Below are 13111 nucleotides of genomic sequence, written 5' to 3'. Positions count from 1 at the left end.
CTGATAGGGAGAGAACTCGGATACTCTACCATAGAGGAGAGCAAAAGTTATTTCACTGCAGAACACCGCATGTCCACTGAATTAGCGTTAGCCTAAGTGATTAAGTTACAGTATATCGAATTAGCTTTTAAAGTAATCTTTTAAAGAGTATGTGTAAGTCCTTGGCTTTGCCGTTTCAGATTAGTAACACTGCTTCAGATGGACAGATTCACTCAAAGCCCACAGAATCTATGTTGTGCGTACATGTGTGGGTGTTCAGTTGGTGTTTGTGTCTCTTGATCTGGCCCTGAGTCCCTCTCTACCCGCTGCCCTGACTGTCTGAAGAGAGAGAGATGCTCCCTGGTCTCGGCTCCCTCTAGCTGAGTGGATTATAAAATTACCTCAGTTTGTTACAACGCCAACTCACTTTTCTCTCTCCTACTCTCTCTCTTCTACTCTCTCTCTCCTCCTCTCTCTCTCCTACTCTCTCTCTCCTCCTCTCTCTCTCCTCCTCTCTCTCTCCTACTCTCTCTCTCTCTCCTACTCTCTCTCACACACACACACAGAGTCTTGTGTAACTAACCTTGTGAGGACACACAATTCAGTCCCATTCAAAGTCCTATTTTCCCTAACACTAATTCTAACTTTAACCCTAAACCCCCTAGAAATTAGAATTTTACCTTGTGGCGACTCTCCACAGTTGTTCAGTTTTTCTTGGGATTACTATTCTTGTGGGGACTTCTGGTCCCCAGTAGTATAGTTAAACACGTCCACACACACACACACACTTTCTCTCTCTCCTCTCTCCAATCCTCCATCTCTCTCTCCCTCTGATCATTGATCTGCTTGGAAGCCCACTGAAAGGCCCCATTATCCTATGCCGAAGAGCGTCCCGTCTGCCTGTTGTTTTTGGAGCTCTTGTAAAAGCCTGCATGGTCTGGTTGTGTGTTCGTGGCCTTGGTACATTCACGGTGGTGAGACTGGAGTGTGTCTCCTTCACAGCTAAGGTCTATTTATGTAAAAGGGTTGAGGCGTGATGGTGTCTGGGGCCTTGGATGAGTGTTTTGGTTCTGTAGTGTGTGTGACCTTGTGCGGTAGGTAGTATGTAGGCCTACTGAGGACGAGTGATGATTCAGTCATTAAATTCATCAATTAACAAATCAAGTCAATCTTTATTATACCAGAGGGAGATTTGGTTGACAAGCATCCAGTCCATCCCAGGTTTCATCCTAATTGAAAGCGGAGCTGTCTCCAGTGTAGCAAACACCACAGGAAATAGTAAACTATTCCAACATGTCTAACATTATCTCTCTCTCTCTCCCCCTCAGTGATCCTGTTCTGTATGGCGGCGCTCATCTTCCCCATCGGCTTCTACATCAACGAGGTGGGTGGCCAGCCATACAAGCTGCCCAACAACACGGTGGTGGGCTCCTCCTACGTCCTCTTTGTCCTCTCCATCTTCTTCACCATAGTGGGACTGCTGTTCGCAGGCAAGGTGTGCCTGCCCGGCTGACTGCGGCTACCACTCTGCCACCTGGACTTTAAGCTGGGGCCGAGGAGAAACATACCAAGGAGATCAATAAAATGGAGGAAAAGAAAAATGGACGACTAAAAAGAAAAACACTGGCCAGGAAGCAGGGATGGGATGTCTCTGATGGACGGTGTGACGATATGCAGCTGGGGCGGTTAACGCGGAATAACAAACTAACTGAGATGAATAGACATGGACGAATATGGACGCTGTCGAACTGACTCAGGCTTTTTTTTTCCCTCTCTGCCTTTGCTTATTTAAAACATGTTATTTTTACATTGTTGTTGTTGCACTTTGGAGAGCGATGTGGGAGACACACGTCCACTCCATGGGGGGGTGAAGAGGAGTGGGGGGGGGGGGGTTGGAACGACCGCTGTCCTTTCCCCAAACCCCCTGCCGTTGCCACGGCGACAGTAACTATGACATCACACCTTTGGAGGATGTCCACTTCACCCTTCCTGCCCAGCGAGAAAACAAACCGTTGTCATCTCAACTGTTCCTGTTGCTATTTTTGGCTTCTTACACTATTTCAGTTGTTTTAGTTTCTTCCATTTAGTGTTTTTTGGGGTTGTTGCTTTCTCCTCTCCCCCTTTTTCACTGAGGTGAAGTCTGGGCCAACGAACCTCTGGAGGAGCTGTAAAGGTATAGGCTGCTGCTGGGGTCATTGTCTCTCTGCCTCCCCATGTGTGGTCTGGGACAAGAGTCACTTCAGCCATGGTTAGGCAGTAACTAGGGAGGGGGTTATTTGGAGTAGAGGGGGAAGGTTGGTTGAGATGACATCCTAGCTTGCTGGGTATGAGCAAGTCCCCTTTGGAAGAGGGAGGGTGGACTGCTACATTGGCCTTTCCATCTTCACCCTAACCTTAACCCCAGCACCATGACCCATATAATCCATGGGATTTAGACAGGTGCGCTGTTCCAGAGAGGGGAGGGTAGGACCCCAGGCCCTGACGACCACGGTTCCCTAATTAACCAGGCACCACACAGTAAGTCAAGCACCTACCAGCTGCTCTACAGGAAAGGAAAAAGGGAATGAAGACTGAGAGCACCTGGATTATTATGAAACATGGATGGGATCAGGCAGGAGGGATGTTTTGTTTTTGCTTTGTAAAATAGTAATAAAAGGCATCAGGGACTGCAGGTCAGGTCGTTGTGTGGGGCTGTGCCTCACTACTGTGCTGTGCCCGATGCCTGTGAAACACACACACACACACACTAACAGATGCACAAAAGACTCGCACGCAAACACACACACGTGTTTCGGGCTCAATCTCCAAGTCATGGTGAAGTATTTGTTGTCCATTTCCATTCCTGCTCAGCTTTTCTTTACGTTGGTCTGTATAATATGGATAATGAAGAAGCCCTTTCTGGTTCCTAGTTTGATTTGTTGTTGTGCCATGATCAGAATTTCTGTTTTAGGAAGCACTGTGCATTCAAGGGTATAGCTAATAGCAGAAGAGGCACCACAAATGTATAAAAAAATAACTTCTTACCTCATATTTTTTTCTTATTCAAACTACTACTATTGTGTTTTCCAAACCATGGCGATGAGTTCCCTAGAAATGGCATAAAGCTTGTGATCAACGCAAATGATTTATCTTTCACTGAATAAAAAGAGAAAAAAGACGGCTGTGTTTGAGTCTGACACAATCACTCTACATACTGCATAATGTTTAGTCTGTTTCAACATGTTAGTGTTCAGCTCCAGGCCTCGAGGGCCACCATGTCAGCTGGTTTATGTGTTGCCTGGTTTGTCATTTATCAACTAGTGTCTTTGACTGGTAAGGAGTAGCCAATCACACCGGTCTCTGATAAAAGGCAATGACAAAAACCAGGGCGATGTTCAGTAGGTGAAAACCTCCCTGTTTCAAAAGTTATGTAAAATGTATAAAATAATCCAGAGGACCTATTTACTATTTATTTATTTATTTTACCACAAAAATTGTTTAATTGTGTGTGTGTGTGTGGGGGGGGGGGGGGGGGTCAGTTATATATTTTTCAGTTTCTTCTGGAATAATCTGTAGAAGAATGTGCCATCTCCAAATGGCCTTCCCATGTGAGCGTTTTAAAACATTGCACTTTTGTCAACACAAACCTATGTAGAAGACAGAGGCAACCAAGGTGCATCTCAGTTGAAGGGCTATATGTTTTCAGTCAGCCTGCAAAGTGCTTATTGTTCATCTGGAAATGAGCACCAGTGGAGTTAGTGAAGAACAAAACGTACAGTACCATCCCAACCACGTGACTATTGATTCAAGTTGTTTCTTTTTCAAGACTTTAACAGTGTTTGCCATATTCACCTTTGAATTGACTTCATCTCCAGTTAAGTTTTACAGTCAAACCTATGAGTGACTTTTCATTCGTGTTCATACTGCATTCATGTTTCTGTTAAATGTGGATTTTGTTCAGAAGTCTGTGTGCTCAGTGTCCAGCCAAGAATGGACAAAGATTTACATAATGCAACTGATTAAAATGTTCCTTCCATCATTTACAAACACTAATGATTTACAGTACAAAAAGGAATGATGTATCCACAGCAAAATGATCATCTGATTATATGGAGGTGCACATTCACTGTTTGGGTGAGTTATTAGCAAGACACTAGTCACTAGCATCATCTGACTGTATAGAATAAAAGGCACCAACTATGCAAATAAAGACATGAGCTCTACAGGTGTAAGAGTCAAGGCTCCTCTTCCATCTAATTACAGCATCTTGTCTGTCAACCATCTTGAAACTAATCAATGCCTGTGATGTGATCCATACTATCAATTAATACAAATAAACAAATGAAATAAAGGGCCACATTTACCAATCACTTCCACCAGTGCAAAGTTTGCACCTGTTATGTTCTGAGAGAAAGAAATGAGTATTTTAAAATGAAGTTAAACCATGAAAGTGTCTTTAGTAACACCTGCTTCACTCCCCTTGGATAACAACAGATGGAGCAAACTTCACACCAGAGCAAAACATTTAGGTTGCATCCCAAGTGGCAACCTATTCCCTATCAAATGGCACCCTATTCCCTATCAAATGGCACCCTATTCCCTATCAAATGGCACCCTATTCCCTATCAAATGGCACCCTATTCCCTATCAAATGGCACCCTATTCCCTATCAAATGGCACCCTATTCCCTATCAAATGGCACCCTATTCCCTATCAAATGGCACCTTCTTCCCTGATCTATTGGTATATAGTGAATAGCGTGCCATTTGGGCCATTTTATAATGAGGAATGTCCCAAATCTGGTTGTTTGGCTAAAGAGAGCTGGTTCTTGTTTGGGTATTAGGTGAAGTCTGCAATTTTGCCATTCAAATTAATTTACCAGCTAGATTGACCCCCTAGAGTCTATGTCCGTGCCCCTGTGGAAATGTAATTAGCATAATAAACAAATCCCCATCAAAATCTGTCTGTTTAAAATTGAGCCTTTGCGGTGGAAGTTGGCCGAGCTACAGCAGTGTTTGTCAGACAATGACACATCCCGGTCTTCTCACGAAAATGTCTGTAGTGTCCAAACCGTTTGGCCTCCAAACTAATAGAGCCCCACAGTGGAGGTGTCATAATTCCCATAAAAGCTAGCGGTCAAACAAGGAAATGGTTCCAATCATTTTTCCAACATTTATTTTTCCTATAGGGAATGTTAGAAACACTTAAAATAAGGGCTGGGTTTCGTGTAGGCTTACCCTGCCGTGACGTTTTGATAACAGTGTAAATCTCTCTCGGACAAGGTGACTTTTATCAATATATTTACTCTCAGATTCGAAAATGCTAATTAGCATCAAAGTAGACACCATACAAGACTACAAAACATCCCTTATTTTAAGTGTTTATAAAATCTATGGGGAAAAATGAATGGTGGATAAACAATTACAACCATTTCCTTGTTTGACTGCTAGGTTTTATGGGTATTATGACTCATACTGTGGTGCTCTATATGACCACTCTATGGACAGATGAGACTCTCACGATGGTGTTCTCCGTTTTGTGTTCTCTACGATCCCCAAAATTGTCACGGGACTCGTCAGAAGTCATTACAGCCGATCTGCTAACTTCTGTCTGTAGCGTCCAAACAGTTTTGGCTACACACTAACATGACCCCTCTATGGAAAGGTGAGACTCTCACGAACACAGAAAGGTGAGAATCTAATAAACATGTCGGCTGATTTACTCTATGACCCTCACAAGACGCATCTGATGGGTAGCCCGGTACCAGGTAAAAGTTTAGTGCGCCCCAAAAAAGGTTAAATATGGGCTTAGACTCTTAAGGATTAAGTTCAGTCAACCAGAGACAGTAAGCTTTTCCTGGCCATGTGACCTGACCAGTAACAACTCTGGGCCTAGTCTACACTCTTAGCAAAAAGGGTTCTTTGTCTGTCAACATAAGATAACCCTTTTTTGGTTCCAGGTTGAACCTTTTTGGGTTCTGTGGAAAGGGTTCTACATGAAACCCAAAAGGGTTCTACCTGTGACATAATGGGTTCTACCTGGAACCAAAAATGTTTTTTCAAAAGGTTCTTCTATGGGAACAGCCGAAGAATCCTTTTAGGTTCTAGATAGCACCTTTTTTTCTAAGAGTGTATAGCCTAGTATATAACTTAGATTCAAAGGTTTTCCAGGTGACATCACGTGATTCCCAAAAAATTCCAGACCCTGATTCTGTCATGGAGTGATCTGATATGGTTGCCTTCAGACTAGACCATGAATTTGTTGCAGAACAGCTTTACATGCATAGAGAACAGCAGCCACATCTCTTCCTCCTCAATGGTGACTCATCTACATACACTACGTGTCTAATCTGTTTATCTGCTCTGTCTGAGCACACACTCTTTCCACCCATTCCCTCACCATCTGAGGTTCTTCCCCTCTCTTTGTCTTCTACTCTGCTCTGTTAGCACAATGTTGTTGTTTATATCAGTAGCTCGAGCTAAATGACAGCTGAAAGCCTTCACAGAGCCATAGTGTATGTGTGTGCACATGCATGCATCTGCGCATGTGTGGGTACCTTATGTATGTCTATGTGTGGGTGTGTGTGTATGTTTGAGTGACAGGTTATGAGGTTTGAGGATGAGTCTCCCAGCCTAGAATTACATGGGCTTCCCTCAGGGCCCTGGCTGATGAGCCCTGGTTGATGAGCCCTGACAGATCTGAGAGCAGTGTGGGTGTGCTGGATGGATTCAAACGGTCAGAGGCTCTCTCTGGTCCCTCAGCTCGTCTGTGACTAACCAATCCATCCATTTGCCACCATAAAAATAGAATGCCATTTTCTCTTCTAGGAATGATATTTCTGTTTGCCACATTCTCGTGCTTGGAATGAGTCATTGGTAAAAACAGTTTGAAGAGGAGATCTATAGTCACGCTGAAACCATTTTAACACAGTTTTATATGATTAAAACCGAGGGAGAAATGTATAGAGTGTTTGAGACCATTCTCTAATGCAAATTAGTTATCAATTAAGAATATTTGTTTGTAGTTAGCGTTAATTAAGATGAATCAGTTGCGAACTTGACTAAAAGCATCACGGTCGTGTGGTGATGAATTAAAACAAAGAGCTAATCTTAAATTGACCACTCAATCGCAATTAAGAGATCAATTAATTAAGCTTGATTAATTGAGAGCTCAGAACGTAATCAAATTGAAACCCTGCAATCAGATTGGCCTGAAGCAACACCATGCAGACATAATAATGATGGGTCCTTTTTCATGCTGATGAATATAAAGCCTATTTTTCTCCACATAATGTTACATTTTAAGTAGGAGCACAACCTGTGATCATATTAGGATACCTAATCACCAAGAACATGTTTTGAATCTATTTTCAAAATCTGGCCGTGACCCCACTCTCTGAGTGTCTCAGGGAGAGTGGTAGATACTAAAAACACATTTCCATTTCACACATGCATATTAATACACGCTTGTATTGGTGTGAAATAGGACAAATATAAGCACCCATCAATTTTTTATTATACATCTGTATAATTTATAGAGAGCTAAGAGAACTGTGGAAGAATAGCTGACTTGATGAATGATGATTAATTCTACTGATGAAATGTTCATAGGGCCATATCAAGTACACAGTCCCTAAATATTTTCTGTTGTCTTTACTTATACCAACACACACACACACACACACACACACACACACACACACACACACACACACACACACACACACACACACACACACACGCCCTATAGGCCTATATCAGTCAAAATGGTACATTGCTTTGATGATGGAAGCAACCCACATCTTGTCTGTATAGATTAGCAGACCACATTGAGGTTATCAACGAGAGAGATGTTCACTGTACAAACAACTGACTCCTCAATGGGAGTAAAATGAAGAGTCTTTGGCGATGAAGCACACTCAAGTCGATGTCGATTTTGAACATTATTTGGTATTTCTCTGCCGGAAATGCTGGGGGATTATTGTAATAATCACCAATGTATGTTTTTGTGGTGTATGTCTGGGAAATATCACAGGTTATAATTGTTCATATATTTGGGGATTTGAACTTTTCAGAATGTGTTTTTATTTGTATTCTTCTGTTGATTTGTGGTTTATGAACAAGGAACCCCTTTTTATCACCTGTACTTATGTTATTGAGCAAATGTACCAAAATAAAATCCACTGCTTAAGGATTTCATGAACTGACTGTTTTAATTCCTGCATACTCTACATTTGTCTTCATAAAGGTAACATTTTTACATTATTCCTAACACATTTATAGCCTAAGCACATCATTAATATGACATTATATATTTAGATAGAGTTTAATGAATGTAGGTACATTGATACATGCATAGACTGGCGGGTAGGAGCGGTGGGCCAGCAACCGAAAAGGTTGCTGGATCAAATCCCCGAGCTGACAAGGTAAAATTCTGTCATTCTGCCCCTGAGCAAGGCAGTTAACCCACTGTTTCCTGGACGCTGAAGATGTAGATTAAGGCAGCCCTCTGCACCTCTCTGATTCAGAGGGGTTGGGTTAAATGTGGAAGACACGTTTCAGTTGAACACATTCAGTTGTATAACTGCCTAGGTATTCCCTTTCTTTTCCCGTGGTCCTGTGTAGCTTAGTTGGTAGAGCATGGTGCTTGCAACACCAAGGGCTGTGGGTTTGATTCCTGCTGTGGCCTGCCATATGTAAAATGTATGTACGCATGACTAAGTTGCTTTGGATAAAAGTGTCTGCTAAATGACATATGTTAGTGACCTAAATGTTGCTTAATTGCTCCATACTACTCTTTAGGTGTAGTAGCCTACACACTGACAGGTGCTGATATCATCTCTGTAGGTGTTATAGCCTAGACACTGACCGGTGTTGATATCATCTCTGTAGATGTTATAGCCTAGACACTGACAGGTGTTGTTGATATCATCTCTGTAGATGTTATAGCCTAGACACTGTCAGGTGTTGATGTCATCTCTGTAGATGTTATAGCCTAGACACTGACAGGTGTTGATGTCATCTCTGTAGATGTTATAGCCTAGACACTGACAGGTGCTGATGTATAGGGGCATATGTTACGTGGGTGGTAAGTGATGTATAGGGGCATATGTTACGTGGGTGGTAAGTGATGTAAAGGGGCATATGTTACGTGGGTGGTAAGTGATGTATAGGGGCATATGTTACGTGGGTGGTAAGTGATGTGTAGGGGCATATGTTACGTGGGTGGTAAGTGATGTGTAGGGGCATATGTTACGTGGGTGGTAAGTGATGTATAGGGGCATATGTTACGTGGGTGGTAAGTGATGTATAGGGGCATATGTTACGTGGGTGACAAGTGATGTATAGGGGCATATGTAACGTGGGTGGTAAGTGATGTGTAGGGGCATATGTTACGTGGGTGGTAAGTGATGTGTAGGGGCATATGTTACGTGGGTGGTAAGTGATGTGTAGGGGCATATGTTACGTGGGTGGTAAGTGATGTGTAGGGGCATATGTTACGTGGGTGGTAAGTGATGTATAGGGGCATATGTTACGTGGGTGGTAAGTGATGTGTAGGGGCATATGTTACGTGGGTGGTAAGTGATGTGTAGGGGCATATGTTACGTGGGTGGTAAGTGATGTGTAGGGGCATATGTTACGTGGGTGGTAAGTGATGTGTAGGGGCATATGTTACGTGGGTGGTAAGTGATGTATAGGGGCATATGTTACGTGGGTGGTAAGTGATGTATAGGGGCATATGTTACGTGGGTGGTAAGTGATGTATAGGGGCATATGTTATGTGGGTGACAAGTGATGTATAGGGGCATATGTAACGTGGGTGGTAAGTGATGTGTAGGGGCATATGTTACGTGGGTGGTAAGTGATGTGTAGGGGCAAATGTTACGTGGGTGGTAAGTGATGTGTAGGGGCATATGTTACGTGGGTGGTAAGTGATGTGTAGGGGCATATGTTACGTGGGTGGTAAGTGATGTATAGGGGCATATGTTACGTGGGTGGTAAGTGATGTATAGGGGCATATGTTACGTGGGTGGTAAGTGATGTGTAGGGGCATATGTTACGTGGGTGGTAAGTGATGTATAGGGGCATATGTTACGTGGGTGGTAAGTGATGTATAGGGGCATATGCTACGTGGGTGGTAAGTGATGTGTAGGGGCATATGTTACGTGGGTGGTAAGTGATGTGTAGGGGCATATGTTACGTGGGTGGTAAGTGTAGGAACATAATCTCACAGAAATTATTATACGTATGGAAACATTTGATTTTCGAAGGAATGCAACAATGTTTTTTCTTGCTAAATGCATGCTTTATGCGTTATGGCTTTCACGTTTGTTGACTGTGATAGATTACTGTGTCAGTGCTGCCAAGTGCACTTATATGGAAACGTGGTGCCCATCTGCTCATTTGATGGCCTTCCAACTCGATTTAGTTCACCTGAGCAGATAATACCAGCTAGGCTGCAGCAGTCTCTCCTTCTCCAAGCAGCAGTGAGGAGGGAGGTCATTGTAGTGAATTTGGCAGGAAGCTGGAGCCTACACTCTAAAAATTAGGGGTTCAACAAGGGTTCTTCTAAGATCCTCAAAGTTCTTTGAAGAACCTTAGTGTTCATGGCACTGAAAATTGCCCCCAAAAGGTTATTCCTAAAACCCCATAGGAGGTGGGGTTCATCGAGGAACCTCCTTAGTTGGTGGGGGTTCTTGCAGGAACCTAACTGCCCAACTGAAACAGGATTTGTGTAACGGCAGATTTTCTCCTCTTCGTCTGAAGAGGAGTAAGGATCGGACCAAGATGCGGCGTGGTAAGCGTTCATCACGATTTTAATAAGAAAAGCACTGAACACTATGAAATACAAAAACAATAAACTAATACGTGAAATAACCAAACCGAAACAGTTCCGTGTGGCGACAAACACTCACACGGAAACAAACACCCACAAACCAACATTGAAACCCAGGCTACCTAAATATGGTTTTCAATCAGGGACAACGATAAACAGCTGCCTCTGATTGAGAACCGTATCAGGCCAAACACAGAAATAGAAAAAACATAGAAACATAAACATAGACTGCCCAACCCAACTCACGCCCTGACCATACTAAATAAAGACAAAACAAAGGAAATAAAGGTCAGAACGTGACAATTTGAATTTGAAAGGACAGCAGGTGCAGGCACTTAACTGAAAAATGTAAAGATCTCCTCAATTTAAGGTTGGTCCCTTATATGATCTAAATGGATATTGTTTTGTAATGATACCATCTCTCTTTTCATATTTGTGAAAATCTTTCTAAAACAAAGACTGGACACAATTCAATGGATATCAATCAACAAAGAGGTAAGAATTTGTAGGCTATAATATGTTGTAGGCTATAATATGTTGAAGGCTATAATATGTTGAAGGCTGGCTGTATTGGGTGCAGATGACTGAACTGCTCACTTTTGTGTCTGTGTCGGTATACAGACGAGGAGGCATACAAAGGTATGTCAATTGGTATGTTATGCAAATCACATGTACCATCCCCTTCCCTTACCTCTTCAATGAAAATCCAATAGGCCTCTACAATACGGACAAGGTATGTGTATGAAAACCATCATCAAAACAGTTTTATTCATTCACATTTAACACAAAAACCAAGGTATGAATACTGTTGTGTGCATGTTTTGTTAAATATCTGTATAATTACTATTTTTTGGATTCACAGACTTCACCCTCCCCACACCTCTGATGAAAATAACAGGAAACCTGTTCAATCACCATGCACTGCTAAATCATTCTGCCTATGGATACAGAGAACACCAACACATTAACATCAACACACCAGAGGATATACCCATTGGACTTGGGGCTCTGCTGGGAGTTTACCTCATATTTAGATTTCTTTATGCTGCTTTGCCACTAAAATCATAATAAACACAGACAACTAAAATATTGTGTTATTGTTATGCGTATTATTGATAATAAGAACCCTTTTAAAGGGTTCTTCAAAGAATGTATAGGGGTTCCCCCATTGTTTCAATTTGAAGAAGCCCTAAAGGATACCCCAGGAACCTTTTCTTTTTTAGAGTGCAGTGATACAATGCATAGCAAGCACCTTGTGGAAATAAGAGTATATTATATTTAATGCAAAAATTGTTCACAATGGCAGGGTTATGGACTTTATAAAAATACCAATAGGCCTACCAGAGGGGATGGGGAAAACGTAGGCTATACAGTGCCTTGCGAAAGTATTCGGCCCCCTTGAACTTTGCGACCTTTTGCCACATTTCAGGCTTAAAACATAAAGATATAAAACTGTCTTTTTTTGTGAAGAATCAACAACAAGTGGGACACAATCATGAAGTGGAACGACATTTATTGGATATTTCAAACTTTTTTAACAAATCAAAAACTGAAAAATTGGACGTGCAAAATTATTCAGCCCCTTTACTTTCAGTGCAGCAAACTCTCTCCAGAAGTTCAGTGAGGATCTCTGAATGATCCAATGTTGACCTAAATGACTAATGATGATAAATACAATCCACCTGTGTGTAATCAAGTCTCCGTATAAATGCACCTGCACTGTGATAGTCTCAGAGGTCCGTTAAAAGCGCAGAGAGCATCATGAAGAACAAGGAACACACCAGGCAGGTCCGAGATACTGTTGTGAAGAAGTTTAAAGCCGGATTTGGATACAAAAAGATTTCCCAAGCTTTAAACATCCCAAGGAGCACTGTGCAAGCGATAATATTGAAATGGAAGGAGTATCAGACCACTGCAAATCTACCAAGACCTGGCCGTCCCTCTAAACTTTCAGCTCATACAAGGAGAAGACTGATCAGAGATGCAGCCAAGAGGCCCATGATCACTCTGGATGAACTGCAGAGATCTACAGCTGAGGTGGGAGACTCTGTCCATAGGACAACAATCAGTCGTATATTGCACAAATCTGGCCTTTATGGAAGAGTCGCAAGAAGAAAGCCATTTCTTAAAGATATCCATAAAAAGTGTCGGTTAAAGTTTGCCACAAGCCACCTGGGAGACACACCAAACATGTGGAAGAAGGTGCTCTGGTCAGATGAAACCAAAATTGAACTTTTTGGCAACAATGCAAAACGTTATGTTTGGCGTAAAAGCAACACAGCTGAACACACCATCCCCACTGTCAAACATGGTGGTG

General features: G+C 42.3%; 2 protein-coding genes across 2 annotated transcripts in view; both read left to right on the top strand.

The window, feature by feature from the left end:
• The window catches only part of LOC139365128 (modulator of smoothened a), a 32775-nt gene extending 29360 nt beyond the window's left edge, over positions 1–3415 (top strand). The window contains exon 3 of the mRNA XM_071102540.1: positions 1308–3415. Coding sequence (XP_070958641.1) covers positions 1308–1492 — 185 coding nt within the window. The 3' untranslated portion in view covers positions 1493–3415. The remainder of the gene's footprint in view (positions 1–1307) is intronic.
• Positions 3416–11267: 7852 nt separating this feature from the next.
• Positions 11268–13111, top strand: part of LOC139423596 (von Willebrand factor A domain containing 3A) — a 33305-nt gene continuing 31461 nt past the window's right edge. Inside the window, exons 1-2 of the mRNA XM_071175182.1 lie at positions 11268–11289; positions 11416–11433. Coding sequence (XP_071031283.1) covers positions 11268–11289; positions 11416–11433 — 40 coding nt within the window. The remainder of the gene's footprint in view (positions 11290–11415; positions 11434–13111) is intronic.

The sequence above is a fragment of the Oncorhynchus clarkii genome, chromosome 13 (assembly GCF_045791955.1).
Source record: "Oncorhynchus clarkii lewisi isolate Uvic-CL-2024 chromosome 13, UVic_Ocla_1.0, whole genome shotgun sequence".
In the NCBI taxonomy this organism is placed as follows: Eukaryota; Metazoa; Chordata; class Actinopteri; order Salmoniformes; family Salmonidae; genus Oncorhynchus; species Oncorhynchus clarkii.
The sequence above is the reverse complement of the archived record's forward strand: the minus strand, read 5'-3'. Positions and strand labels throughout refer to the sequence as shown.